At 39.3% G+C, this 25,353-nt stretch overlaps 2 protein-coding genes across 11 annotated transcripts in view; one reads left to right on the top strand and one right to left on the bottom strand.

Annotated features, from left to right (window-relative positions):
• Positions 1 to 15,553, bottom strand: part of Ecd (ecdysoneless cell cycle regulator) — a 30,190-nt gene extending 14,637 nt beyond the window's left edge. Inside the window, exons 1-8 of one of the 3 annotated variants that reach the window (XM_051174461.1) lie at positions 15,420 to 15,550; positions 14,945 to 15,037; positions 14,058 to 14,263; positions 10,442 to 10,559; positions 9,176 to 9,263; positions 8,886 to 9,064; positions 7,573 to 7,765; positions 6,932 to 7,060 (exon numbers count right to left, since the gene is read on the bottom strand). In XM_051174461.1, the coding sequence (XP_051030418.1) occupies positions 6,932 to 7,060; positions 7,573 to 7,765; positions 8,886 to 9,064; positions 9,176 to 9,263; positions 10,442 to 10,559; positions 14,058 to 14,262 (912 nt within the window). In that variant the 5' untranslated portion in view covers position 14,263; positions 14,945 to 15,037; positions 15,420 to 15,550. Of the gene's footprint in view, positions 1 to 6,931; positions 7,061 to 7,572; positions 7,766 to 8,885; positions 9,065 to 9,175; positions 9,264 to 10,441; positions 10,560 to 14,057; positions 14,264 to 14,944; positions 15,038 to 15,419 lie in introns of all 3 variants that reach the window. The other 2 variants (XM_051174460.1, XM_051174462.1) reach the window with 2 other exon arrangements.
• Positions 15,554 to 15,920: 367 nt separating this feature from the next.
• Positions 15,921 to 25,353, top strand: part of Fam149b1 (family with sequence similarity 149 member B1) — a 41,193-nt gene continuing 31,760 nt past the window's right edge. For 3 of the 8 annotated variants that reach the window (XM_051174469.1, XM_051174470.1, XM_051174464.1), the window contains exons 1-4: positions 15,923 to 16,148; positions 20,545 to 20,649; positions 21,943 to 22,072; positions 25,203 to 25,345. In XM_051174469.1, coding sequence (XP_051030426.1) covers positions 16,102 to 16,148; positions 20,545 to 20,649; positions 21,943 to 22,072; positions 25,203 to 25,345 — 425 coding nt within the window. In that variant the 5' untranslated portion in view covers positions 15,923 to 16,101. Of the gene's footprint in view, positions 16,149 to 16,274; positions 16,544 to 20,544; positions 20,650 to 21,942; positions 22,073 to 25,202; positions 25,346 to 25,353 lie in introns of all 8 variants that reach the window. The other 5 variants (XM_051174463.1, XM_051174465.1, XM_051174466.1 and 2 more) reach the window with 4 other exon arrangements.

Below are 25,353 nucleotides of genomic sequence, written 5' to 3'. Positions count from 1 at the left end.
AACAAGCATCAACAATCAATGGACCTTACTCACCCTCAACATTAATGGTCTTAACTCACCTATAAAAAGACACAGGCTAACAGAATGGATACGAAGACAGAATCCATCCTTCTGCTGCATACAAGAAACACATCTTAGCTCCAAAGATAGACATTACCTCAGGGTAAAGGGTTGGGAAAAGATTTTCCAATCAAATGGAAATAAGAAGCAAGCAGGTGTAGCTATCCTAATGTCTAATAAGTTAGACGTCAAACCAAAATTAGTCAAAAGAGATGAAGACGGTCATTTCATATTCATTGCAGGAGAAATCCATCAACACAAAGTCTCAGTTCTGAACATCTATGCCCCTAATACAAAGTCACCCACATTCGTAAAAGAAACACTACTAAAACTCAAAGCTCATATAAAACCTCACACACTTATAGTGGGAGACTTCAATACACCACTCTCAACACTAGACAGGACCACAAATCAGAAACTCAACAAAGAAACAAAGGAATTAACAGAAGTTATGTCTCAACTGGGGTTAACAGACATCTATAGAACATTCCATCCAAAGACAAAAGAATACACCTTCTTCTCTGCTCCACATGGAACCTTCTCTAAAATCGACCACATACTAGGAGACATAACAAACCTCAACAGATACAAGAGAATAGGAATAGTCCCCTGTATCTTATCGGACCACCATGCTTTAAAATTGGAATTCAACAACAACACAAATAGCCGAAAACCTGCAAACTCATGGAAACTTAACAATGCAATTGCACCACTCCTGGGTCAAAGAAGAAATAAAGAAAGAAATTAAAGACTTTCTAATATTCAACGAGAATGAGGATACAACATACCCGAACTTATGGGACACCTTGAAAGCAGTGCTACGAGGGAAGTTCATTGCACTAAGTGCCCATATGAAGAAAGCAGAGGATAGTCACAGAAGAGAATTAACAGCCCAACTGAAAACCTTAGAACAGAGAGAAGCGAAATCACCCCGCAGGAGTAGACGCCAGGAAATAATCAACTTGAGGGCTGAAATCAACAAAATAGAAACCAGGAAAACAATACAAAAAAAAAATCAATGCAACAAAGAGTTGGTTTTTTGAGAAAATCAACAAGATAGACAAGCCTTTATCCAAATTAACGAAAAAGCAGAGACAGAACATGCAAATTAACAAAATCAGAAACGAAATGGGGAACATAACAACAGACACAGAGGAAATCCAGACAATTTTCAGGTCATACTTTGAAAATCTGTATTCCACAAAAATTGAAAATTCAAAGGAAATGGACAAGTTTCTGGATAACTATCACTTACCAAAATTAAATCAAGAACAGACAAACAACTTAAATAGACCTATAACCCGCAATGAAATAGAAGCAGTCATCAAAAGCCTTCCAATGAAAAAAAGTCCAGGGCCAGATGGATTCAGCGCAGAATTCTACCAGACATTCAAGGAAGAACTAATACCACTACTCCTCAAACTGTTCCACAAGATAGAAACAGAAGGTTCATTGTGGCCTCTTTTTATGAGGCCACAATAACTTTGGTACCCAAACCTCACAAAGACACAACTAAGAAAGAAAACTACAGACCAATATCCCTGATGAACATCGATGCAAAAATACTCAATAAAATACTGGCAAACCGAATTCAAGAATACATCAGAGAAATCATCCACCATGATCAAGTAGGTTTCATACCTGGATTGCAGGGATGGTTTAACATACGAAAATCTATCAATGTGATCCACCATATAAACAAACTGAAAAAGAAAAACCATATGATTATCTCCCTAGATGCGGAAAAAGCCTTCGACAAAATTCAACACCCTTTCATGATAAAGGTATTAGAGAGGTCAGGGATAACAGGAACATACCTAAACATAGTAAGAGCAATATACAGCAAACCAACTGCCAACATCAAACTGAATGGAGAGAAACTTAAGCCAATTCCTCTAAAATCAGGAACAAGACAAGGCTGTCCTCTCTCTCCATATCTCTTCAATATCGTACTAGAAGTTCTAGCTAATGCTATAAGACAACAAAAGGAGATCAAGGGCATCCAAATTGGAAAGGAAGAAGTCAAACTGTCTCTATTTGCAGATGATATGATAGTTTACATAAGCGACCCAATAAACTCTACCAGGGAACTCCTACAGCTGATAAACACTTTCAGCAAACTAGCAGGATACAAAATAAACTCAAAAAAATCAGTAGCCCTATTTTTTTTCAGACGACAAAGAGGCAGAGAAAGAAATCAGAGAAACATCACCCTTTACAATAGCCACAAGCAACATAAAGTATCTTGGTGTAACGCTTACCAAACAAGTAAAAGACCTATATAATAAGAACTTTGTGAGTCTAAAGAAAGAAATTAAAGAAGATACCAGAAAATGGAAAGATCTCCCATGCTCTTGGTTAAGTAGGATAAACATAGTAAAAATGGCAATCTACAGATTCAATGCAATCCCCATTAAAATCCCACCACAATTCTTCACCGACCTAGAAAGGATAATAATCAACTTTATATGGAAAAACAAAAGACCCAGGATAGCCAAAACAACCCTATACAATAAAAGAACGTCAGGAGGCATCACCATTCCTGACTTTAAGCTCTACTACAGAGCTGAAAACAGCCTGGTATTGGCATAAAAATAGACAGGTAGACCAATGGAATCGAATTGAAAATCCTGATATTAACCCATGCACCTATGAACACCTGACGACAAAACAGCTAAAATTATACAATGGGGCAAGGACAGCATCTTCAACAAATGGTGCTGGCACAATTGGATGAGGGTGTGTAGAAGACTGCAGATAGACCCATGTCTGTCGCCATGCACAAAACTCAAGTCCAAATGGATCAGAGACCTCAACATCAATCCAGCCACATTGAACCTCTTAGAAGAGAAAGTAGGAGGTACCCTTGAACAAATTGGTATAGGAGACCGCTTCTTGAACATAACTCCAGGGGCACAGACACTGAAAGAAACAATTAATAAATGGGACCTCTTCAAACTTAGAAGCTTCTGTAAGGCAAAGGACACAGTGGACAAGACCAAACGGCAGCCCACTGACTGGGAAAAGATTTTCACTAATCCTATATCTGACAAAGGGCTGATCTCCAAAATACACAAAGAACTCGGGAAACTAGTCAACAAAACACCAAATAACCCTATTAAAAAATGGGGTACAGAACTGAAGAAAGAATTCTCAATAGAGGAAATCAAAAAGGCTGAAAGACACTTAAGAAAATGCTCCACATCCTTAGCTATCAGGGAAATGCAAATCAAAACAACTTTGAGATACCATCTTACTCCTGCCAGAATGGCTAAAATTAGAAACACCAATGATGACTCATGTTGGAGAGGATGTGGAGAAAGGGGAACACTCCTCCACTGCTGGTGGGAGTGCAAACTCATACACCCATTTTGGAGATCAGTATGACGGTTCCTCAGGAAAATGGGAATTAGTTTACCACAGGACCCGACAATCCCCCTCTTAGGCATATACCCAAAGGATTCACATCCATGCAACAAAGACATCTGTTCAACTATGTTCATAGCAGTACTATTTGTAATAGCAAGAACCTGGAAGCAACCTAGATGCCCCTCAATTGAAGAATGGTTAATGAAGATGTGGCACATCTACACAATGGAATACTACTCTGCAGAAAAAAATAATGGTATCTTGAAATTCGCAGGCAAGTGGATGGCACTTGAAGAAACCATCCTGAATGAGGTAACCCAGTCACAAAAAGAGGAACACAGTATGTACTCACTCATATATGGATTTTAGAACTAGATCAAATGATCACCAGCCTATAATTTACATCACCAGAGGAACTAGGATACAAGGTGTATTCTAAGAGATTCATATAAAGTCCCTCACAGAACTGGGAAGGGACAAGTCCCCCAGAGCTCAGGTGAACTGGGGAGGACAGCGAATGGAGAGAGAAGTAGGAGAAAATGAGGGGGAGGAGAGGAAGGCATGTGCGACCAGGAGGATTGAGCCTGGTTAGGAATGGAAGATAGGAAAGAGAGAGAGAGACAGAGACAGAGATAGAGAAAGAGAACATAAAAGAGGGAGCCAATATTGGTTTGAAGATAAAGTTGAACACAAAGAAAGGTCTAGAGAACTACAAGACTGCTCCCAACTAACAATCTCAGCTTCCATGGAAAGGCTATCATAAATGCCCTTCCCGGAGAGTGAGATCAACAACTAACTAACTTCTCCATGGAGCCTTCAACTAATGCCTGTTGAAAACAGGAGCAAACACCCATACATAAACACTGAGACGAACTAGAACCCAGAAGCAGATGGAGAGGACAAGACCATGCGGCAGAAGCACATAGAGACAGCTTACCTGAACAAGGAGGAGCTAAGGGCCACTAGACTGATAGCTGGGAAGCCAGCATGGGACTGACTCGGGCCCCCCTGAATATGGGTCTCAGCCAGAAGGTCTGAGCAGTCTGAGAGACCTCAGACAGTGGAGCCAGGATGTATCCCTGGTGCACAAAAGGACTTTGCAAACATATCCGCCATGGAGGGATAACTGCCTTATTCTAGAGACAGGAGAGAAGCCCTAGTCCCTACTTCACAGGACCTGTCACATCTACATGACCCCAACTGGATGGCATTCCCCTACATACGGAATTGTGGTGGGGGGATGAGAGGGGAGGGTGTTTAGAATGCATGTGAGAGGGCAGAGACGGTAAAAGGGAGGGAAGGAGGGAGGGAGGGCTGAAGGGGAGGGAGGGAGGGAGGGAGGGAGAGGGAACTGGGATCGACATGTAAAATAATATATTAAACTAAAAAAAAAAAAAAATGCTTTGACTCCAAAATTTAACTTGAAGAACAAGTTACTGGGGAAAAGGATTTCTATTTTTGTTTCCACAGAAAATGAAAAGATGTGGATTCCTTCCAGACTAATGTGGTTTGATCACGCCAGACCGCCTGAAACAGAGTACAAGCTGATCCTACATTCAAAACAGCTGGACAAAACAGCCCTACAGACTACAGCTAGGATATCTGAATCTTCTTCGAATCCCCCAAGACAGCGCCCCTTACCAGCAGGAAGTAGTTTGGAAAGAATGACGCCCAAATTCCCAAATATTTTGTATAAATAAATGTTTGTTTTCATTTAATTGGACTTTGTTATATAAAATTAAATTAAAAAAAGATCCTTCAGTAAAAAAATTATAATATGGCACAATAATTCAAACATTATTACCTACATCCAGCATCTCCCTTCAAAAGTACTCTGTACACTCAAATAGATACTGGAACTATCCTCTTCTACAACAGCAGCACACACTCTACTGCTTGGAACTGCATGATATGGAGATAATTTCCTATTACACACATCAATTTGTCTACTTCACTTCACAGACATGCCATAATTTACTTATTCTTCCATGTACTTAGGTGTTTTCTAAGTTTTCACTATTACAAATGATGTTTCCTGAGTAGAAGTTTAATGGTTTTGAAACCTGGAAAATACATTTCTAGAAGTGCAAATGATAACAGCCAATGCAATCTCAGTGTTGATGGACTCTCTCTCTCTCTCTCTCTCTCTCTCTCTCTCTCAACAGGATCTCACTATGTAGCCCTGGCTGTCCTAGAATTCAGAGGTCTGCCTCTGCCTCCCAAGTGCTAGGATTAAAGGTTTGCACCACCACACTCAGCTCAATTTTTATTTCTATCCATGTGTTAGAAAACCTTTTTTCCTTTATATATTCTTACAAATGCTTACCAGCTTAGTATATGTTCTCATACTTTTTTACAACTGCCAATCTAATAGTGAAAAACTATTTTGTGGCTTTAAATTATATTGATTTTTAAGAAGAGAGGTCAATTTTTTTTTCATGTTTAAATTAAAAATCATTTGTACTTCCTTCTCTGTGAACTATCTGTTCAGCTTCTGAACATTTAAAATTAATCACTTAGTATCTTTTCTATAGGAACACCTAATATCCCTTCTCTAGATTTTCTTATATCTTTTGAGTTCATGACATTTTTCTTTTCCAAGTAGAATTTCTCTTCTTCCATTTACTGCTGTGTTGTTGTTTGCAACTGTTGCTATCTGTCATCCAGGATGCAATCTGGCTCCTGGACTCTAAAGGGGATCACAGATGCACACTGCTCTTGGCTAGAAACCTTTACATAATCAAATTATCAATCTTTTATTGCTTATGGTTTTAAGCCATGCTTTAAAAGGCCTTTCCTAGTTGCATAATTTTCTAATTTTATAGTTTCAATTTTTACACTTAATTATTTAATCCAAGTGGAATTTATTCTAAGTGTGAAGGGATTGACTTTAATTCTCAGATGGCTTCACAGTTATTGGATCACTATTTACTGAATAATTCGCCTGATGCTCTGATTTGAAGTGATGAATTTTACTACTTCCTCACATAAGCAGGACTTATTTCTAGAGTTCCTATACTGGGTCATTCATTATCTCAGATGAAAATGACAGCAAAATGTTTGATACAATTTAAGTAGTGATGAGTAGTGGGAAATGATTTCTTATAGGGATTGAATCAATTTATATCTCTATCATTAATGTTCAAAAATCTTTGTGTAGTCTTTTGAAAAATTATTTATTTGTATGTGTGTAAAGGGTACATACATGTGAATACAGGTATTCACAGAGGCCTGAAGCCCGGGAAGTCACTGGTTCTGGAATTACAGGCATTTGTGATATAGACGCTAGCAATCAAGCTCAGGTCCTTTGCAAGGGCAGTATACACTTCTAGCCACTGAACCATTTCTCCAGTCTTTAAAGCTCTTTCATATTAGAGAAAGAAAGGGGAAAAGGAGGGAGGGAGGGGGAGGAAAAAAGGGGAGGGAAAAAGAGGAGAAGGAATAGGGAGAGAAGGAAGGAGGGAGGGGAAGCAAGTTAGTAGTTTTCTTGTTTCAACATTACCAACTTCATGCCCAGTTCATGGGCTCGGTACTGGGGATGTGATGGAGGTGGCAGCTCATATCCACTCCGCCGGTCTGGCACAAATTTCTGTTGTACCAGCTGTGCATACAGACATTTGGTAAAAGTGACCTGGGCATTGGGATACAAAATATGTGAAGTTGAATTTTGATATCATTTCATATTTGGATCTAACAGTCAGTCCACTCAGGTGCTTCAGTTCATATACCCATAGGTGAAGTGCGGAGAAGGTATAGCCTGTTCACTTCTTGTGTGTGTTTTCAGAAACAGCTAGTGAGATAAACATTCACAAACTGTGAAATTTACCCTACTGCCCACCTCTCAGTTGTCACTACTGTAATCACCACTAAGAATACGATGGCATTTTGGGAGGGGTATTAAGATAATAAGTCTTAAGAGATGAAATGTTTTATTGTTAAGAAAGAGGTAATTACAGAAATAGGGAAAAGATGGTCAAAAGTAGATAGGTCATGCTAAAACATAAAATAAGTGTCTCTTAACCCTGCCCCCTCCTACACACATGCTTGGGTTAAAAGAAGAGAAAAAGACAGATATGTGCATTAATTTTCTAAGAGACTATTAAAATTATAAGAAAAACTAAATGACCAAGAAAGATATCTCACTGATGTCATTATTCGTGTTTCAGGCAAAAATGTCTTGAAAACGCGACAGGCTCTCAAGTCAATGGGGTCCCGTAGGTAGAATGCCTGGACTGCTGCAGACACCAGTCTGGGTTGTTGTTTGAGCACTGCCACAATACCAGCCGGAAGGAAGCAATGTGCTCGATGAAGGGAAGCTTCAATTTTTTCTGGGTACCTGTAATGGGTAATATAATGCTTTTATTTGGAATGCAAATATTAAGATTTTTTTTCAGGGTCTCCCTGGGTACTCCTGGCTGCCTTGGAACTCACAGAGATCCTCCTGTCTCTGCCTCCAGAGTACTAGGTGTGAACTAGCATGCACAGCTTAAAAAGAATTTTAGTATCATTAAGAAAATACGTTAAATTACAATGCTATTGGAACTTGTCTTCTCTTCAAAATGAAACTTAAAGGGTTCCACATAGGTCAAAGAACCAACAGAAGCTAAAGGGCTCTACATAGGTGAAAGGAACAAATAGAAGCTCCACAACCACAAAACAACAAAAGGTTTTCATCTTTAAAAATCTCAATTTTTATTTTATTTTTTAAAATTTATAATTTTATGTGTATGAATGTTTTGTCTAGATGTATGTCTGTATACCACATGAATACCCAGTGCCCACTGAGGCCAGAAAAGGGTGTTGAATTCCCTGGGACTAACTTGAGTTACAGATTGTTACAGACTGTTATGAGTGGCCATATGGGTGCTGGGAATTTAACCCAAGTCTTCAAGAAGAGCAGCTGGTGTGTTTAATCATGAAACCATTTCTCCGGCCCTGACCTCATTTTTTTTTTTTTTTTTTTTTGGTTTTTGCTTTTTTTGTTTTTGTTTTTGTTTTTGTTTTTCCTGAGAGTTTCTCTGTGTAACCACCATGGCTGTCCTGGAACTCATGGAGATCTGCCTGCCTCTGCTTCCTGAGAGCTGGGATTAAAGGCATGTACCACCACTACCTGGCTGAAAAGATACTTTTGAAATGGGAAGAAAAACTACATCTAAGTTAAGCACAATGATGTACACCTAGAATCACAGCTACTAAGGAGATTGAAGGAAGAAATTAGATTGAGATTTTGGGTCCAAAGCTAGCCTCCGCAACACAGAGACCCTATCTCAGTCAATCAGTTGATCTGATTTGTGAATTTAAATCCCACAAATGTAACTGTCAATTTCATGAACAGAAGCACCAATAAAAGCAGATGAGTATTACTCTAAGTGGGAGGCATTCTAGATGCAAATAAAAACCTGTGCTGCCTGAACCAAATGTCTGTCAGCTAATAGTATCAGAGTGTTCCTTCTTACCCTCTGATGCGTCTGTCCACAGCAGTTTTTATAGGTTCTGAAGCTAACACAGCTTCTGGGTGTGCTGAGATGATATCCAAAGCCTGTTGGATGGCTGGGGGTGTAGTGGGTAGCCAAGGTATTCTTTCAGATTTCCTTGGCACAGGAATAATACACAGCTCCCCACGATGAAAAAATACCTGCAAAATGGCACTACTTAGTCTCTTTGTGGGTTCTAGGAAACTCCAGGGACACAGGAAATAATGTGGCATGACTTCATACCTGTATTCTCAAAGCTTGGGTGTACTTACCCTATTGGCACTATTATCAGGATCCAACCACTTAGGGAGAAAGTCAGCAGCTTCTATTAACAAGAACTCACCGTCATTGTCTTCAATCCTAATGAGAGAAAAGACAACTTTTCACATTTACAGAGCACAAGATCAAAGACATTTTCCCTTCTTATCAGAAAATACTTGAGTACTTGAAACTTAAAAAAAAAAAAAAGGCAAAATTTAAAATACAGTAAAGAAGGGCTGGGAAAATGGCTCAGCAGTTAAGAGCATGACCTGCTCTTGCAGAGGACCCAGGCTTGGTTAGTTAGCTCATAAATGCCTGTAAATCCAGATCCAGGGCATCTAATGACCTGGCTCCCATCAATACCTGGACTCCTATGTACAAAGCCAAAGAAACATACCCACATACACATAATTAAAAACAATAAAAGTAAATCTTAAAAATCATACCAAAAGTCTATAGGAAACTATAAGATTGTAAGGAAATGTAGAGAGATTAAAAGAGAAAATCCCCAAAGTATTATCTTAGACAAATATATGAAAATACATAGGTACTATAAGGTTCCAAAAGAAGGAGGGGAAATAGCTACTTGTAGGTGAAATTAAAAGGGCCTTTTATACAAAGTATTATTAAGATCTGCAAGGATATTTTTTGTCTCATCTATTTTTAATTTTGAGTCACATCGTCATGTGGTTCCACTTTAACCACACCCAGGTTTTCATTGTTCATCTTTTCTGTATATTTACTCTGTTCTGCATTATTGAGTATAAGGATTTGAATTTTAAAAAACTCAAGTATCTTTGGGTACAATATTCTTTGTCTGAGTCTCATATGTGGCCAGTCCCAATGACCTTCCACACACTTGGCCTGACAGTGTGGAAGATCTGCCGACACACAGCCCTATGTAACATGTACTTCATAGATTTCTAATCATAAGAGAACAGATACTTGTGGTAAATAAAATTTGAAACAGTATAAAAGATAGTACTGTATTGGTGGTTTCCCCAGAAGTTATCATCATGAACTTTTAATATAGGTGAAAAAAAAAAAGTTCTGACTTGGTGGTGCACACCTTTAATCCCAGCACTTAGTGGGCAAAGGCAGGTGGATCTCTGTAAATTCAAGGTTAGTGTGGTCTACATATCAAGTTCCAGACCATCCAGGACTACACAATGAGACTGTCTTTAAAGTGTGTGTGTATGTTCTATCAGATATCAGAAAAAAATTACTGAAGGGACATAAATATAATCACTTATGCTTTAAAATGAGAATTCCTTTACCTTGCTACTAACTCTGGAAATGCATTTGTAATCTGCTTTATTACATAAACAATAAACCATTCATCCTCAATGTTATCTCCAAACTTTGTCATGCCATACATATGAGCAGGAACACCCCCTATAAACAAAGAGAGAATCGATCATAAACCAGGCAAATCTGACACTGTAAGGAACAATACATGTAAGCATTCAGTAACTAGCCACTGACTAAGTTCCAAGAATTATTCTGGGAGCTGGGGTTGCAACTCTGAAAAAAACAGGGAATGTGTATTTCTTAGGAGTTTGGGTCTAAAACAAAGAACAGATAACCAAACTGTCTTTAAAAGCACACTAAAAGTTGTATAAGCATAAAGCTTCATTGTCTGGAGCAGTGACAGCTGCAGAATGATCAGAGCTGGACTTTCAGAAAGAAGGAACAGCATGGTAAAAGGCACAGAGTTAGTTATAGTAGAAAAGGGAGTGTTGTGGGAATAGAAGGATTCTGCTTTTAGAACATTTCAAATAAGTGTATGATCCATTAAGTATACAGAAGATAACTATCACATTTTGACACAACCAAGAATCAAAAGGAAATCACAGGAAAAGTGAAAAAAAAAATTGGGGGGGACAAATGAAAACGAAAGCACTATATACTATAATTCATAAAGTTTAGCAAAAAATAGTTACAGCAGCGGTTTACAGTTATCTAAAATCTCAAACCAGCATCTATACTTTAAGAAAGCAAAAACCAAGAAATAAAGCATATATCTAGCAGGAGAAACAAGAAAATTAGAACAGAGATAAATGAAACAAACAGGGTTTCTTGTTTTGTTTTTTAAATGGGGGGAGAGGTCAACAAAATTGACAATTTAAAAAAATTAAATAATAAGGAGAAATTACTAAAATCAGATATGAAAGCAGGGACAGTATACGCTTTCAACAGAATCTAAAAGATTATAAGGGAATCTATAGATGCCTTACACCAAGAAATTGGAGAACCTATAAGAAATAAATGGATTTTTTTTTTTTTTGAGACAGGGTTTCTCTGTTTTGCTTTGGAGCCTGTCCTGGAACTAGCTCTGTACATCAGGCTGGCCTCAAACTCACAGAGATCCACCTGCCTCTGCCTCCCAAGTGCTGGGATTAAAGGTGTGTGCCATCAACGCCCAGCAAGAAATGGATAAATTCCTAATTAAAGAAGCAGAAAATACTATGAAGAAGCAGAAAATACTATCAGACCTATAACTAGAAGGGATATTCAATTAGTAATCAAAAACCTCTAATAGCTGAGCATAGTGACACACACACTTGTAATTTGAACACTGAGTCTGAGGCAGGAGGTTCAAGAGTTTGAGGTCAGGCTGAGTTATACAGCACAGCCAAGTGACCAGTCTAAAACCATAAGCTAAATAAATCCTCTTACATTGATTTTTCTCAGGTTATTTTTGTCACAATGAAAAGCTGACTAACCAAATTCAGCAACACATTGAAAGGGTTATAATACTACAATCCAATGAGTTTTTTTTTTAAGACTACAAAGATGGTTCAACATACAAAAAAGCAGTCACTATGAGGCTGAAGAGATGGATCAGTGGTTAAGAGTCCTGGCTGCTCTTCCAGGGGACCTGGGTACAATTTCTAGCACCCACATGGTGGCTCAAAATCTTCTGTATCTCCACTTCCAAGGGATCTGATGTCCTCCTATGACCTCTGAGGGTACTGCATGAACATGGTATACAGATTTATATGCAGGCAAACACCCATACACATAAAATAAACAAGAATTTAAGAGATCAATCAATGCAATGTACCACATTAACAGAATAAAGGTCAAACAAATGGTGAGCAGCCTGCTCAACTCTTCTACTCACTCCAAACCACCCAAATCTCTCCAGTTAGATTAGAGCACTATGATTTTTATTCTATTACTTTTTATTATTTATATTATTACTATGATTAGTGCATGACTTTTATTTTACATTACATATCAGACTTCAACTGAAACCTCCTCCTGCAGCAACAGGAAAATGAAGGAGTTTAAGCCAGGAGGTGACACCATCCAATCTATGTTCTATGAAGGTACTGTATATAGTGTGAGGAGCTCAAGAGACTGACTGGAGAGGTAAGCTGGGAACTGTAGTTTCCCAGACGAAAGATTAAAGATCAAGCAGATGTGGGAAGGGATATTCTGGCAATGTTCACACTAGACTGGACAATTTGAAATACTCACTAGCTTGGTCAACTAGTCAGCAATGCCATTAGAGAAGTAAGAAAATACAGAGTAAACATGGTTTTCTCAAAGTTAATAGGTTGCTTTTGTTGTAAAACTGGGTCTCACTCTATGGCCCTGGCTGGCCTCAAACTGGTGATTCTTCTGCCTTAGCCTTCAGAGTGTTAAGATCACAGATAAAGGGTTGGTTTTAGATGCGGCACACTAATTTGCTAGTCTCCTTGTCAATAAATATCATATGTATTCTAGAAAATAAGAGTTCAATAAAATTAAAGTTGGAGAAATAGCTCAGTAGTAGACCTGTTGCTTAGCAATGCACAAGGCCCCAGGTTCAAAGCTCAGTGCTACAAAAAGTTCAGTAAAATTAATAGCAAAGAAGAAACTTAGCAGTTACTAGCCAAATATAACAGATTAGCACTCACTAAGAGCCAGAATGGCAGGAGCAAAAGATACCAAGCTCCTTCCTAAATAGACCCTGTGATAGAAAAATTAATAACTAAAACATATAAAATTAGAGCTTATGGCAAAAAGGGAAAACTAGAGAGAACAAGAATTTCTGTCAGTAGTAACTCCCTGACTACAGAGTACAGAACCCACATGCTGTTCTCAGGAGATAAAGAAGAATGCCAGAGCCCACCACTAGCATCCTCCCTGCCCCATTATCTTGAGAACAAGGCCACTGAGCCTGCCAACCTTGTAAAGAAACTTTGTACTTGGTAAAATCTGTAACCTTGGAAACCTTGTGAGTTGAGACTAGCGGTCTCAAGCCTCCCTTTCCTTTTCCCTTTTAAAAACCCTTCATAATTGTAAGCAGGCACCTTACTCTTCCGATAGAGTAAGGTCCCAGCCAGTCTGGTTCTTAGCAATAAAAACCTTTTGCTTTTGCAGTTGGGAGTCACTTCCTCAGAGGTTGAGGAAACCCGGTAGGCACAAAAACCCTACATAAGTCATTGTGTAAATACCGACTGGCCCAGCTATCTATTAATCATTTTCATAAACAGTTGACTGAAATCACGGATGGCACATGTAAGCAGTAAAGGACATTCAAGATGCTTCTGGATGGTAATTGATAGTGACAAAACCCATTTAATTATCTTTATTAGACAGATAAAGTCACTCTTTGAGTCTCAGCAAAACAACTACATGAAACAAAGCAACCAACTAAAGACATCATCAAGATGCTACCTGAGTAGCAAAATGGAACCATGATTGAAGAAACAGGGTAAGGCTGGACCTGTGACAGCATCATAATTAAAGTTCAGAACAATAACCACAATCCCCACATTATGATCTATATGGTATATATTTAAGTTTAGGGGCTTAAATGGATATGGGCAAACATCACTGCTTTTTAAGGTTGTGGTTGTAACTCTCTCTTAAACAACACTAATGAACGGGTTACTTTACCTTTTGCAGGTTTATATTTGAGATTGAAAGGCTGATTCTGCCAGATATAAGGGACCAGTATATGTGCAAAGTGGGTCATTATTCTTTCAATGTACTTCTGAAGAATCTCTTTGGGTTCATCTGTGTCTCTTGCTTTATCCGGTATTAGGAAAAGGTGGTACTCCACAGCATCTTCTACCATTGCAAGCTTCATATTGCCCTCCATTCTTTGAAAATGACATTACAAATTTCAGTGACATAAACCACATAGGAGAAGAAATAACAGCATTCCCAAAACTCTTCTAGGTGGTTGCATTATTTCCCAAAACTTTGATTCCCACCATCATCATGGTTGTGGCCTTCATCAGACACCACTTAACTTATTACTCTCTGAATGACATTTATACTTAAAAGCGTGTTCTTCATACTTAAATTATGTTAAGTGGAAACCTTGATATTATAGAGTGAATGGAGATCCAACAATGCACTTTTCAATTACCAAATAAGTATGTAAGAATAAAAATTAAAAATAGCTAAGTGCAAAGGGTGTGCCTATGGTCTCGGCTGAGAGACTAAGGCAAGAGGATCACTTGGGTCCAGGACTTCAAGGCTAGCCTAGGAAACACAGCAAGACCGTGTCTTACAATCAAATGAAGTATTCTGCCCTTAAATTAGTAGCAGTGTGTATAGCACAGTTAGAAAAAATTAATCTACTATTTTCTCTCAAAACTTTCAATTGTGCTTCTATTGCATACTTTGGGCACTTTTCTTGAGTTTTCTCATTAATTGTGGAATGGAAGTGTTACACGCCATCTCTAAAACACCTCGTTAATTTAAAACTGTGTTATCAAATGCGTTAAAAGGCAATATTTAGCCGGGCAGTGGAGGCATAAGCCTTTAATACTAACGCTCGGGAGGCAGAAGCAGATGAACTTCTGTGAGATCGAGGTCAGCCTGGTCCATATGGCTACTTCCAGGATAGTCAGAACCACAGAGAAACCCTGTCTCGAAAAACAAAACAAACAAAAAAGCAATGTCCCTTGCTTTACAGAATTTAAGTCTACAGAAGATTTAAAAGTACAAAAATTTATGTTACCATTTCGTCCCCAAATAATTTGCCATGATTCCGGATGCCCACCTAACGCAGCGTTTTGATTTTTAAGCTTACTTGGTTGGCTTTGCAAAGAACCTGCATCTTCCATGCAACTACCCACTCATCACTGTAAATTAGAATCATGCTGCCTTTCAACCCGGAGAGTCAGGTAAAAATTCTACCCACCCTCCCACCTCACAGCCCAAGCAGAACTCATTGTGCAGCATTTACAGAATCAAAACTGAACTTGAGATCATTCGGATAAAGGATCCATAACACAAAAGACAAACCTGAGAGCACAGAAAGCAGCGACCGAGGAGCTCGGGTCTGGCGCGGTCTAATACTCTTTCATCAAACTAGACTCCCATCGTCCGCCTGACAAAAGTTAAGCAATTCCTTTTACGGTTATAGGCCCTCTCTTATGCGCCTCTGCTCTGGCACCTTTCCTTGGCCCTTTACCAACAACCACCCAAAAACCACTCAAGCCCAGCCCACACTGGTTCTCTTTGCCTGGGACCCAACCCGTTCCTAAAAAACTGGAAGCCGTGAATGTACGGAACTGGGTGTCGTTACTAATGCATCGGAGCCAGTTTCTGAAAGGATGCTGTATTCCTCCGTCACTTCCTCTCAAGAGAGGAAGGAGGCAGGTCGGAAGGCTATAGAGTGGGAACTCTGGGAGGTGGTGGTCCGGTACGGAACCTTGGGTGTCGTTACTAATGCATCGGAGCCAGTTTCTGAAAGGATGCTGTATTCCTCCGTCACTTCCTCTCAAGAGAGGAAGGAGGCAGGTCGGAAGGCTATAGAGTGGGAACTCTGGGAGGTGGTGGTCCGGAATCTAGGCGACGGGGCGAGACGGGGCGAGACGGGGCCGGTAGGTGGCAGGAGGGGGCCGGGCCGGAGCCGGCGGGAGGGCCAGGCCCCGAGGCCCCCGCCCTGGCTAGCCCGCCCCGGCCGCGGAGAAGAAAACGGAGGATGATCTCCAGATACGCTCGGAAGGCCGTGCCACAGAGCGTAGAGCTGTGAGTGGATTGCTCTGCTCGCCCACCCTGGGCCGCGGGAGCTCTAGACACTCTCCTTGAATAGTCTCTCCTTCCCTTTCCCAGGGCTCAGGAGAGAAAATAATATGCCTAATTCTCTCCTCCTAGCCCTGGTGGAAGCTGTCTCTTGTCCTTGGGTCACCAGCTGAGAGTGTGCTAAGACTGTCTTTGGGGCTGTTACTACATGAATTGAGGACGTGGATCTCCAGAAGCCCTTACTGTTCCCACAGTGCTTCTGGCCCCACTGAAGACAATAGATGAATGTTACAATAAAGTTGAACGCGTCTAGTTCCAATCACTATGCAAAAGCTGTTTGCTTGAATGCTTTAGCAAAACCAGGAGACCGACTTTGCACATCCCACAGATAAGGATCACAGGTATCTAGAAGATAGATGCTGCTGCTGAGAAGTCAAACAAAGTGTCAGTCCAGTTCGAAAGCCTATTGTCAAGCCTTCACACAAACAATGCCTTCACACCCCCGGCAAATAAGAATCATTTTTGTTTTTGAACTAAAAAGCAAACTCTTGTAGCTAAAAGACCAGCTTTGTACCCTTAGTTAAGTGTTGTAATGTGACAGGTAATGATAATGCCTTACACTTACTGGCATGTTGTAATTTCAAAAGAACCTTCAGTTTCTGTTATCCTTTCAACAGTTCTGAAAGATGGCTATAACTAACTAGCTTCTATTTCTCAAATGAAATTAGTAAGGTCCCACATCTTAAGCCATTAGAGTCTGAACTTTTAAAAAGCCAAGCCCCATTGTTCCCCATCACTAAACAAATTAAAGCAGTTATACACTTACTAAATTGTAAATTGTAGCTGTGCATGCTAATAACAGTCATTTAAAATCACACCTGAGATTTTGGATGGGCACTTTTCTTACTTTTAGGCACATTACTAAACCTGGGCCTTCCTGTCTATATATACACAAGCATACCCAAAATAATGCCATAGGGCTGTGGCAGCTTCAGGGATTGAGAGGGATCCACAGAGTTTGTGGATTAATCACTCCATTGACTTTTCTGTCTGAGGGAGTAAAACTTAATTCTCTGGAGCCAGCAAGGTGAGCAAAACTCAACTCTCTGGGGCCAGCAAAAAAAGGGAAACACACACACAACTCCAACATGTCAGGATCTCACCTAGAGTGCTGCTGAATAGCAAGCCATCATCAACAGGTCAGAGAAACTGAAAAGGAGATACAAAACAGGCAAACTACTGGACAAACAGACACATGAGGACTTTTCTGAGGGCCAATGCTTAGTTCTTCATTTTATTATTTTTAATGTTGCTTGCTCTACTCTATTCTTTTTCTGTTCTTTTCTTCTGTTTCCCTTCTGTCTATTCTTAATTTTTTTCCTTCTAACTAACTTTATACTTTCCCTTATAGCTTATATATCCCAGCAAAATTCTTTCAAGCAGTAGAAAAATTACAATTCTATTTTTAAGTGAATGATTACAGTAAATACAAGTTAAAAAATAATGTTTTCCATATCCCTTACATGAGTAAACATTTTATGTATTACAGGTGAAAAACAAGTTGTCCCAAGAACCCACATACATTCATACCCAAGCAACTTGTTGCAGATTAACAGATTATAAGCAAGCACAGTATTTTTCTCAGCCAGTTCTTTTGCTGGCAGGCTGCATTTTGTGGTTGCAAAGAAAGGATCAATCACTTTATTATGTATCTCAAAAGGTAATCTTATAAAAAAAAATCTTAAAATAACCATAAATCTAAACTTTTATATATGAAAAACAGTTCTACTTTAAATCCTCAGGGTTCTAATCCACTCATCAACAGATTTTTTTTTAATCAGGAAGCTGAGGGCAGAAATGGGGTACAAGGAGTTAATCATCACCCTTGATCATCAACCTATCCTAAGATATACCTTTGTGCATCAGCCAGCCATAGCCAGGCTACTATTGCTCCTATTCCTGACCTCAACGAGGTTCAACTTTTTGTTTTGTTTTGTTTTTGTTTTTTAGAGACTGGGTTTCTCTGTGGCTTTGGAGCCTGTCCTGGAACTAGCTCTTTTAGACCAGGCTGGTCTTGAACTAACAGAGATCCGACTGCCTCTGCCTCCTGAGTGCTGGGATTAAAGGCATATGCCATCACCACCCGGTGAGGTTCAACTATTAAAAGTATGTTGTTATAAGCTAAATTGTTCCCCAAGATTTTCTACCTTAAAGTCATTAACAAAAATGTTTTAACCTAACCTTATTAACAATTCTCTTTAAGGGTGGTGGTTGAATTATCAGTTTGCTCCAAAAGCAATACTTGGAAAAAGTCAATCACTATTATTCTAAGTACCAGTGACACTGCCCAGTGAGGGGATAGAAACCCTCTGAGAGTTTTCATGCAACCCATAGATTATAAGGGATGTGGTGACCACAAAGGCAACAATCAGAGCCATGCTCAGTAACAGCATGAGGTCCTCAGGACACATAATCCTTGGGTTTGCCTCTCCAAGGCTCACTCAGGCATGGCTTGTCAACAGCCCAGTCTTGTTCTATGAGTTCCAACACTGCCTGTTGGTCTCTTCACATGGTCCCCAACAGTAGGTCCTCAATAAGTGATAATACTCTCCTTGCCTCTTCCCACCTTGACTTGGTACAAGAGCCATACAAAGAAAAGAACTCTCCTTGCTTTTCATCAACACACTATCTACTAAGAAATATGTTATCTACACAACTGCAAATTAGGCAATAAGCCCATTAGGGAATAAGACTTAAGAAACAGTCATTTCCCCAAAGTGAGAAGGGTTTGACTTAAAGTGTGTTTTTAATTTTTAAAATTCCATTTAGTGTATTATGTGTATGTGTGCATATGCACAAAAGCACATGTACAGAAGTCAGAAGACAGCCTACAAGAGTCACTCCTTCCATTTTGTGGGCTTGAACTCAGGTGATGAGGCTTCATGGCAAGTCCCTCTCCCCACTGAGCCGTCTCATCAGTCCCAAATTTGTTTTTATAGTTAATTCTAACCAGAGAAGTTAAAAATACATTTTGCATGAAAATGTAGGCATTTTCTGAACTGAAATTACTGAGCCTGTATTCCTTGTTCTTGATGCCATTTTGATAGTTCCTAAAAGTAACCTTTCCAAAAGGGAGTCATAATGAAGTGAACAACAAGGACCAAATGCATGTAAATGATTGTAAATTAAAATGTTTTTTTTTTTTTTACTTTAGATGTTAGAGTGATAATCCATTGAAGCAGTACCCTTTCCTAACAGTTACTAATTGTGAGTGTTTAATTTTGCAAATGTACATAACAACCTCCCACCCTCATCTCCTTTTTTGGTGCTGGGAATTGAACTTAGTATCTCATATATGATAGGAAGCTCTACTGCTGAGCTAAATTCCCAGCCTTGGCTTGCCATTTTTTAATGAGAAATTTGAAACATAAATATATAAGTCAGCTTTTTTGTTTTTAATGTGACCACCTGAAAATGTAAACTGACATTCATAGTGGGGTTTTTTTTTTTTTAATCATATTTACACTGGACACTTCTCCTCTGGGATCTATTTTTGCTGGACTTGTCCACTGAAATAGAATATGTTAGCTAATATGTCTTCCAGAACTAATTATCTACAATAGGTATCATTTCCCCACAAAATTCTCTAGTCAAGTACATTCAGAAGACATGGTAGGTTGGATGGAGTTCTACAAGTTTCTTTACAGGGAGTCTTCCCAAGGCCTTTAACATGCAAATGCACTTCATAAATCCCAAGTACATATGTTTCAGTTAAAATACAGGATTAAAACCTGCTTTCAATAATATGACTAGTAAGTGATGAAGTCAATGTTCAAATCTAGGTAGTCTGACTCCAAGGCTTCTCAGGAAATGAATGGTTTGAGATTTTAGTGAATTGTACCTTATTTGTACATAAAGCTAAGACTCAGTGGGATGTACACTTTAATTTTCTCTCTCTAATGGTGGACATTTTTAAAAAGTATATTGGGGAGGGCTGGAGACATGGCTCAGACGTTAAGAGTATTTACTGTTCTTACAGAGGACCTGAGTTTAGTTCCCAGCACCCATATCAGGGGGCTCACAGTTGCATATAACTCAAGTTCCAGGAGATCCAATACCCTATGTGCACCATGTACACACAAATACATACACATAATTTAAAAAAAAAAAAGTAAGTAGTTTTATTAGGGGCTGATAAGGTGGCTCAGCATGTAACAGCACTTACTACCAAGGTTGGTAACAGTTCAATCCCTGGGACTCACATGGGGAAGGAAAGAATCAACCCTCACAAGTTGGTCTCACTCTTCACATGCACATACACACAGAGAATAATAAATAATTGTAAGCCAGTGACTTTACAGGGCATGTGAACTATAAAGCAAGGACCGTTTTATCTTCACAGGAAAGGAATAACAAAGCACGCGCTTAACCGTCATCCCCTTCCAGAGCAACTGGATGACATTTCCTCTACCAATGGCAGCCACGAAAAAGATACGAGTTCTCAAAGGTACCACCACAATTCATGCTTGCTTGCTTATTGCACTCATTAATGGCAAGGATTTCATTAAGACCACACCTATGCTGGTGAAACAAAACAAGAAATTTTATCTCTATGAGAGCCTGAAGCAGGAGGCTTGCTGGAGCTCAGGTTTACAAAACCAGCCTCTGTGTGTGTGTGTGTGTGTGTGTATGTGTGTGTGTGTGTGGTGTGATGTACATATTCCCTACTCAGGACCATTTAATTTTCTTTCTGGAATAGCTATTGGAAACAGTATCACACTTACTTTCATAACTTTCTGGAAGTAACAGTGTGAAATTTAGTTTATGTACGTATGAGTGTGTAAGTTTGTACAGATGACTGCAGGTGCCAGAAGAGGCTAAAGATCAGGTCCCTCTGTAAGCTCCCTGGCATGGGTGCTGAGAACAGAACTTGGGTCCTCTTGGAAAGCAGTGTACACTCTTAACTTGAGAGACATCTCTCCAACCTGCCCCAAGTAATATGTAGTTGTTAAGTAATTAGATTCAAAAGGGATCAGATTTGATTTTAATTCTGTTCTTGCCATTTATTAGCTGAGTAACATTGGGCAAATGAGTCAATGGATAGTGAAATAGAAAATCAACAATCAGAAGTTGGTTCTTAGGAAATTAGTCAGTAAAACTGACAAATCTTTAAGATGGCTTGACCAAGGGAAAAAAAAAAAGACATGAATAAGACATTATCAACGTTTCTTATATGGTGTTGTAAATATAAATTAGGTAAAGTATGTAAAACTCGACACAATGTTTATAATATACAAATACGTAGTAAATAATAAGTGCAGTTACTAAGGAAGAGTTAGGAGAACAGCTTCAAAGAGGATTCTGAAGGACAGTGTGCTGTCAGAAAAAAAAAAAATGTAAAGTCAAAATCTAGTTTCAAACCTGGAAGTAAAAGTGAGATTCCTTGAATTTTAAAGAGAGTTCATTAGACCTGCATTAGCAGGTTACAGTAGCAAGGGTTAAATCTGTGAATGTACTTGAGGGGTTACTTGTTTAGACAAGTTCAGACTTTCTGTTACCTTATATGAAGTATCTCCAGTGGTAAAGAACTCACGATACAGGTGGATACTAACTCATCCTGAACTGGCTAGCATTATTCAGCACAGCTACTGTCAGTTCTATACAGATATGGTAGATTTTCCACAGTGCTTAAATGTTTGCCTCTACAGATATATTGTGTAAATATTTACCACCTGATAAGGTGCTGAGAAAATATGAGAATAACCTCTTTTTCTCCCTTTCTCTCAAACTAATCATGTAGTGAGTCTGACATCACCCAAGAATCACCTTTTACATCAACCGACACCGGGAATTCTCATTCTGCTTTTCCAAGCTATGCAGGCACAGGGATGTCTACAGAAGGCAGCTCTGACTTCTCTTGGGGATATGGTGTGAGTTGTCTGCTTATCATTCTGCTGCAGTTCTAGAAGACTCTCTTGGAACTGAAGAATGCTGTCCATTCACTCTTCAGACTGTGTGTGTGTTCAGGCGTGTGAGTGCACACTTGTGAATATGTCTTTGTGTGGTGTGATATGTAGGAATGTGTTTGCCATGTTGCCTTGCACTCTCTGTGTGTGTATGTATGTGTGTTGTTTGTGATGTGTAGGAATATACATCTTGTTGCCTTGCGCTGTGTATGTGGTGGTGGTACGTAGGAGTGTGCTTGCCTTGTACTCACTGTAAAAGCCAAAGGTCAACCAACATTAGGTGTTTTCCTTGGTCATTTTTTACCTTGTTTTCTTATTTCTTCATTTATTGGGTTATATATATATATATATATATATATATATATATATATTTTTTTTTTTTTTTTTTTTTTTTTTTGTATGATTCTGGCCATCCTGGGACTCATTATGTAGACCAGGCTAGCCTCAAATTTGCAGAGATCCATCTGCATCTGCTTCCCCAGTACTGAGACTAAAGCCATGTACCTTCGTGCCCAGCTATTTTATTTATTGTTTTGAGACAAGGTCCCAACTGGGTGTTGGTGGCGCATGCAACCCCAGGACTCAGGAGGCAGAGGCAGGTGAATCTATGAATTTGAAGCCAGCCTGGTCTACAGAGCAAGTTCCAGGATAGCCAGAGCCACTCTCTTTACAGAGAAGCTTAATTGTTTAAATTATTACCATTAATCACTTTCTAATAGTTTTTATGTATGTATATTTTCCTCGGTTAATATGTATGTGCATACTATTTTGTAGTCTACTTTTGTTACCATTGTTAATGATGATGTTTATTATTACCTTCACATCTGTCAACTAGAATAATATATTTAATAGTCTTGGTATAAACCTATTATACTGAGAGCTTTCCTGTATTTAATATTTGGATTTTCAGGTTTTATTAATTTCTTCAAGGAATACTTTGAGCATATTTGTCTGTTGCTGTAGATATGGAGATTTACATATTTCAATAGTCTAATGAGGATACTGACAAAAGGATGTAAAGTGACAAAGTGCTCTAGCAGGATACTGAAACAGGTTGGGACAATAGCGTTATCTGTACAGTAGGTTGAAATTGAAGAGGTAATCATCATGTGAAAAAAGAGAAAAAGAACTTCTCAGACAATGGCAGAATATGCAAGAGCCCCAAAAGTGGGCCTGGCAAAGATGGCTCAGTTGTTAATAGCATCAGGACCAGAGTATGGATTCCGGCATCCATATGAGGATCTAGGTGCCCCTCAAATGCCTGTGATCTCAACCCTGGTGGGGTGAAGACAGGAAGATTGCTGGGGCTCACTGACTCAAGCCCCAGTCTCAGGAACAGGCACAGAGTAATGGAAGAGAAAACTTAATGCCCTTGCCTTCCTGGCCTTTGTGCATGCACAGGCACAGACACACAAAAAATAGAGAGATAATCTTAAAATAAAAGAATGCTAAGTGGAGAAGAAACTCATGCTTTAAAGGTAAATATCCTTGGGATAGAGATGTATAGGATTTGGACAGGAAATACAAACAAAAGGGGTAAGTGAGAAGAACTCGGTCATTGGAGCCTTGCAGGCAGTGGTGGTGGGGGTGTATGGATTAAACTTTATTCCTGGTGACTTAATCCAATGCCTTATCAGGAGGATCCAGTAAACTGAGTACACAGTCTCATCATCCTGAGTTGTGATTAGTATCTTTAGGTTCAGAAAGTTGCATATATGTTTCCATCACCTGCTTTCCTTTTGGTGCTTAGTGTACAGTAAATTTTTAGAATTCTTTTTTGTTGTTTTTGTTTTGTTTTGTTTTTCAAGACAGGGTTTCATTGTATGGCTTTGGAGCCTGTCCTGGAACTAGCTCTTTAGACCAGGCTGGCCTTGAAGTCACAGAGATTCGCTTGCTCCACTCCCCCCCCCCGCCCCCCCCCCCAGTGCTGGTACAGTGCACCACCAATGCCCGGCTTAGAATTCATTTTTAAATTACTTTAAAATGTATTTTTGGTCAGGTGTGGTGATGCACATCTTTAATCCCAGCACTTGAAAAGCAGAGGCAGGTGGATTTCTGTGAGTTCAAGGCCAGCCTTGTTTACAAATCAAGTTCTGTAAATTGTCTTTATTTTTAAAAAAGAAAAGAAAGAACCAGAAGCATCTGAAAATTCCTTGACATGTGGAAGCTTCCTGTTAGCTTTACTTTTATATAAACACGGTGTCTCAAATGAACTCTTTAAAACAAAGCAAACCATTATGGTTTTTAGTTTTTAGTTTTGAGTGCCTGAGATTAAAATATTCCCTCTGACATGCGTGAGTGCGTGCATGTGTGCGTGCGTGCGTGCGTGCGTGCGTGCGTGCGTGTGTGTGTGTGTGTGTGTGTGTGTGTGTGTGTTTCTGTCTATGTTGGGGGCACAAATGCTGTGGCATGAGTATAGAAGTCAGAAGACACTTGTAGGGAGCTAGGAAGATGGCTCAGTGATAAAGAGCATAAGTGCTAAAAAAACACCACATTAAAAAAAATAAATCTGCTGTACAGAAGTAGCACACACATTTAATCCCAGCACTCAGGAGGCAGAGGCAAATGAAACTATGAGTTTTAGGGCAACCTGGTCTACAAAGAGAGTTTCAGGACAGCCAGGGCTACACAGAGAAACCCTATCTTTAAAAACCAAAAATAAATCTTTAAAAATAAGAAGATAGTTTGTGGATGCCAGTTCTCTCCTTTCACTCATGAGTTCTGGGCTTGGCAGCAAGTGTCTTTACCCACTGAGCCAACTTGCTGGTCTGAAACATGTTTATCATAGCATTGTTAAAGAATAGCTTAAAATGGATAGAAAACTCAGGGTTATCTACTGGTGCTCATTCTCTAGAGTGCTGTACAAATTTTTAAAAATGAAAATTTTATTATAAAGAACTTGCTAAAGAATGTCAGACACCAAAATTAATCTCACACAAAGTCTATATACATCTCAGTGACCCAAGTGCATAGAAATATATTTGATAGTGAAGATGTAAAATCAGGTGTAAAACATCACAGGTTCAGAATAAAATTTACCAAGATACATTGTTCATAACTCATCTATATGTTTGGGGATGGTATTTGTTTCTAGGAACTTGACCAAAATGCCACTGAGAAGGTGCAGGCAATGTTCACAGCCATCGATGAGCTCCTGTATGAGCAGAAGCTGAGTGTGCACACACAGAGTCTGCAGAGAGAGTGCCAGCAGTGGGCATCCAGCTTTCCTCACCTCAGGTATCCAA

Source organism: Phodopus roborovskii, unplaced genomic scaffold, assembly GCF_943737965.1.
Source record: "Phodopus roborovskii unplaced genomic scaffold, PHOROB, whole genome shotgun sequence".
Lineage (NCBI taxonomy): Eukaryota > Metazoa > Chordata > Mammalia > Rodentia > Cricetidae > Phodopus > Phodopus roborovskii.
Note: the sequence above shows the minus strand (reverse complement) of the source record. Positions and strands in the feature narration are given on the sequence as shown.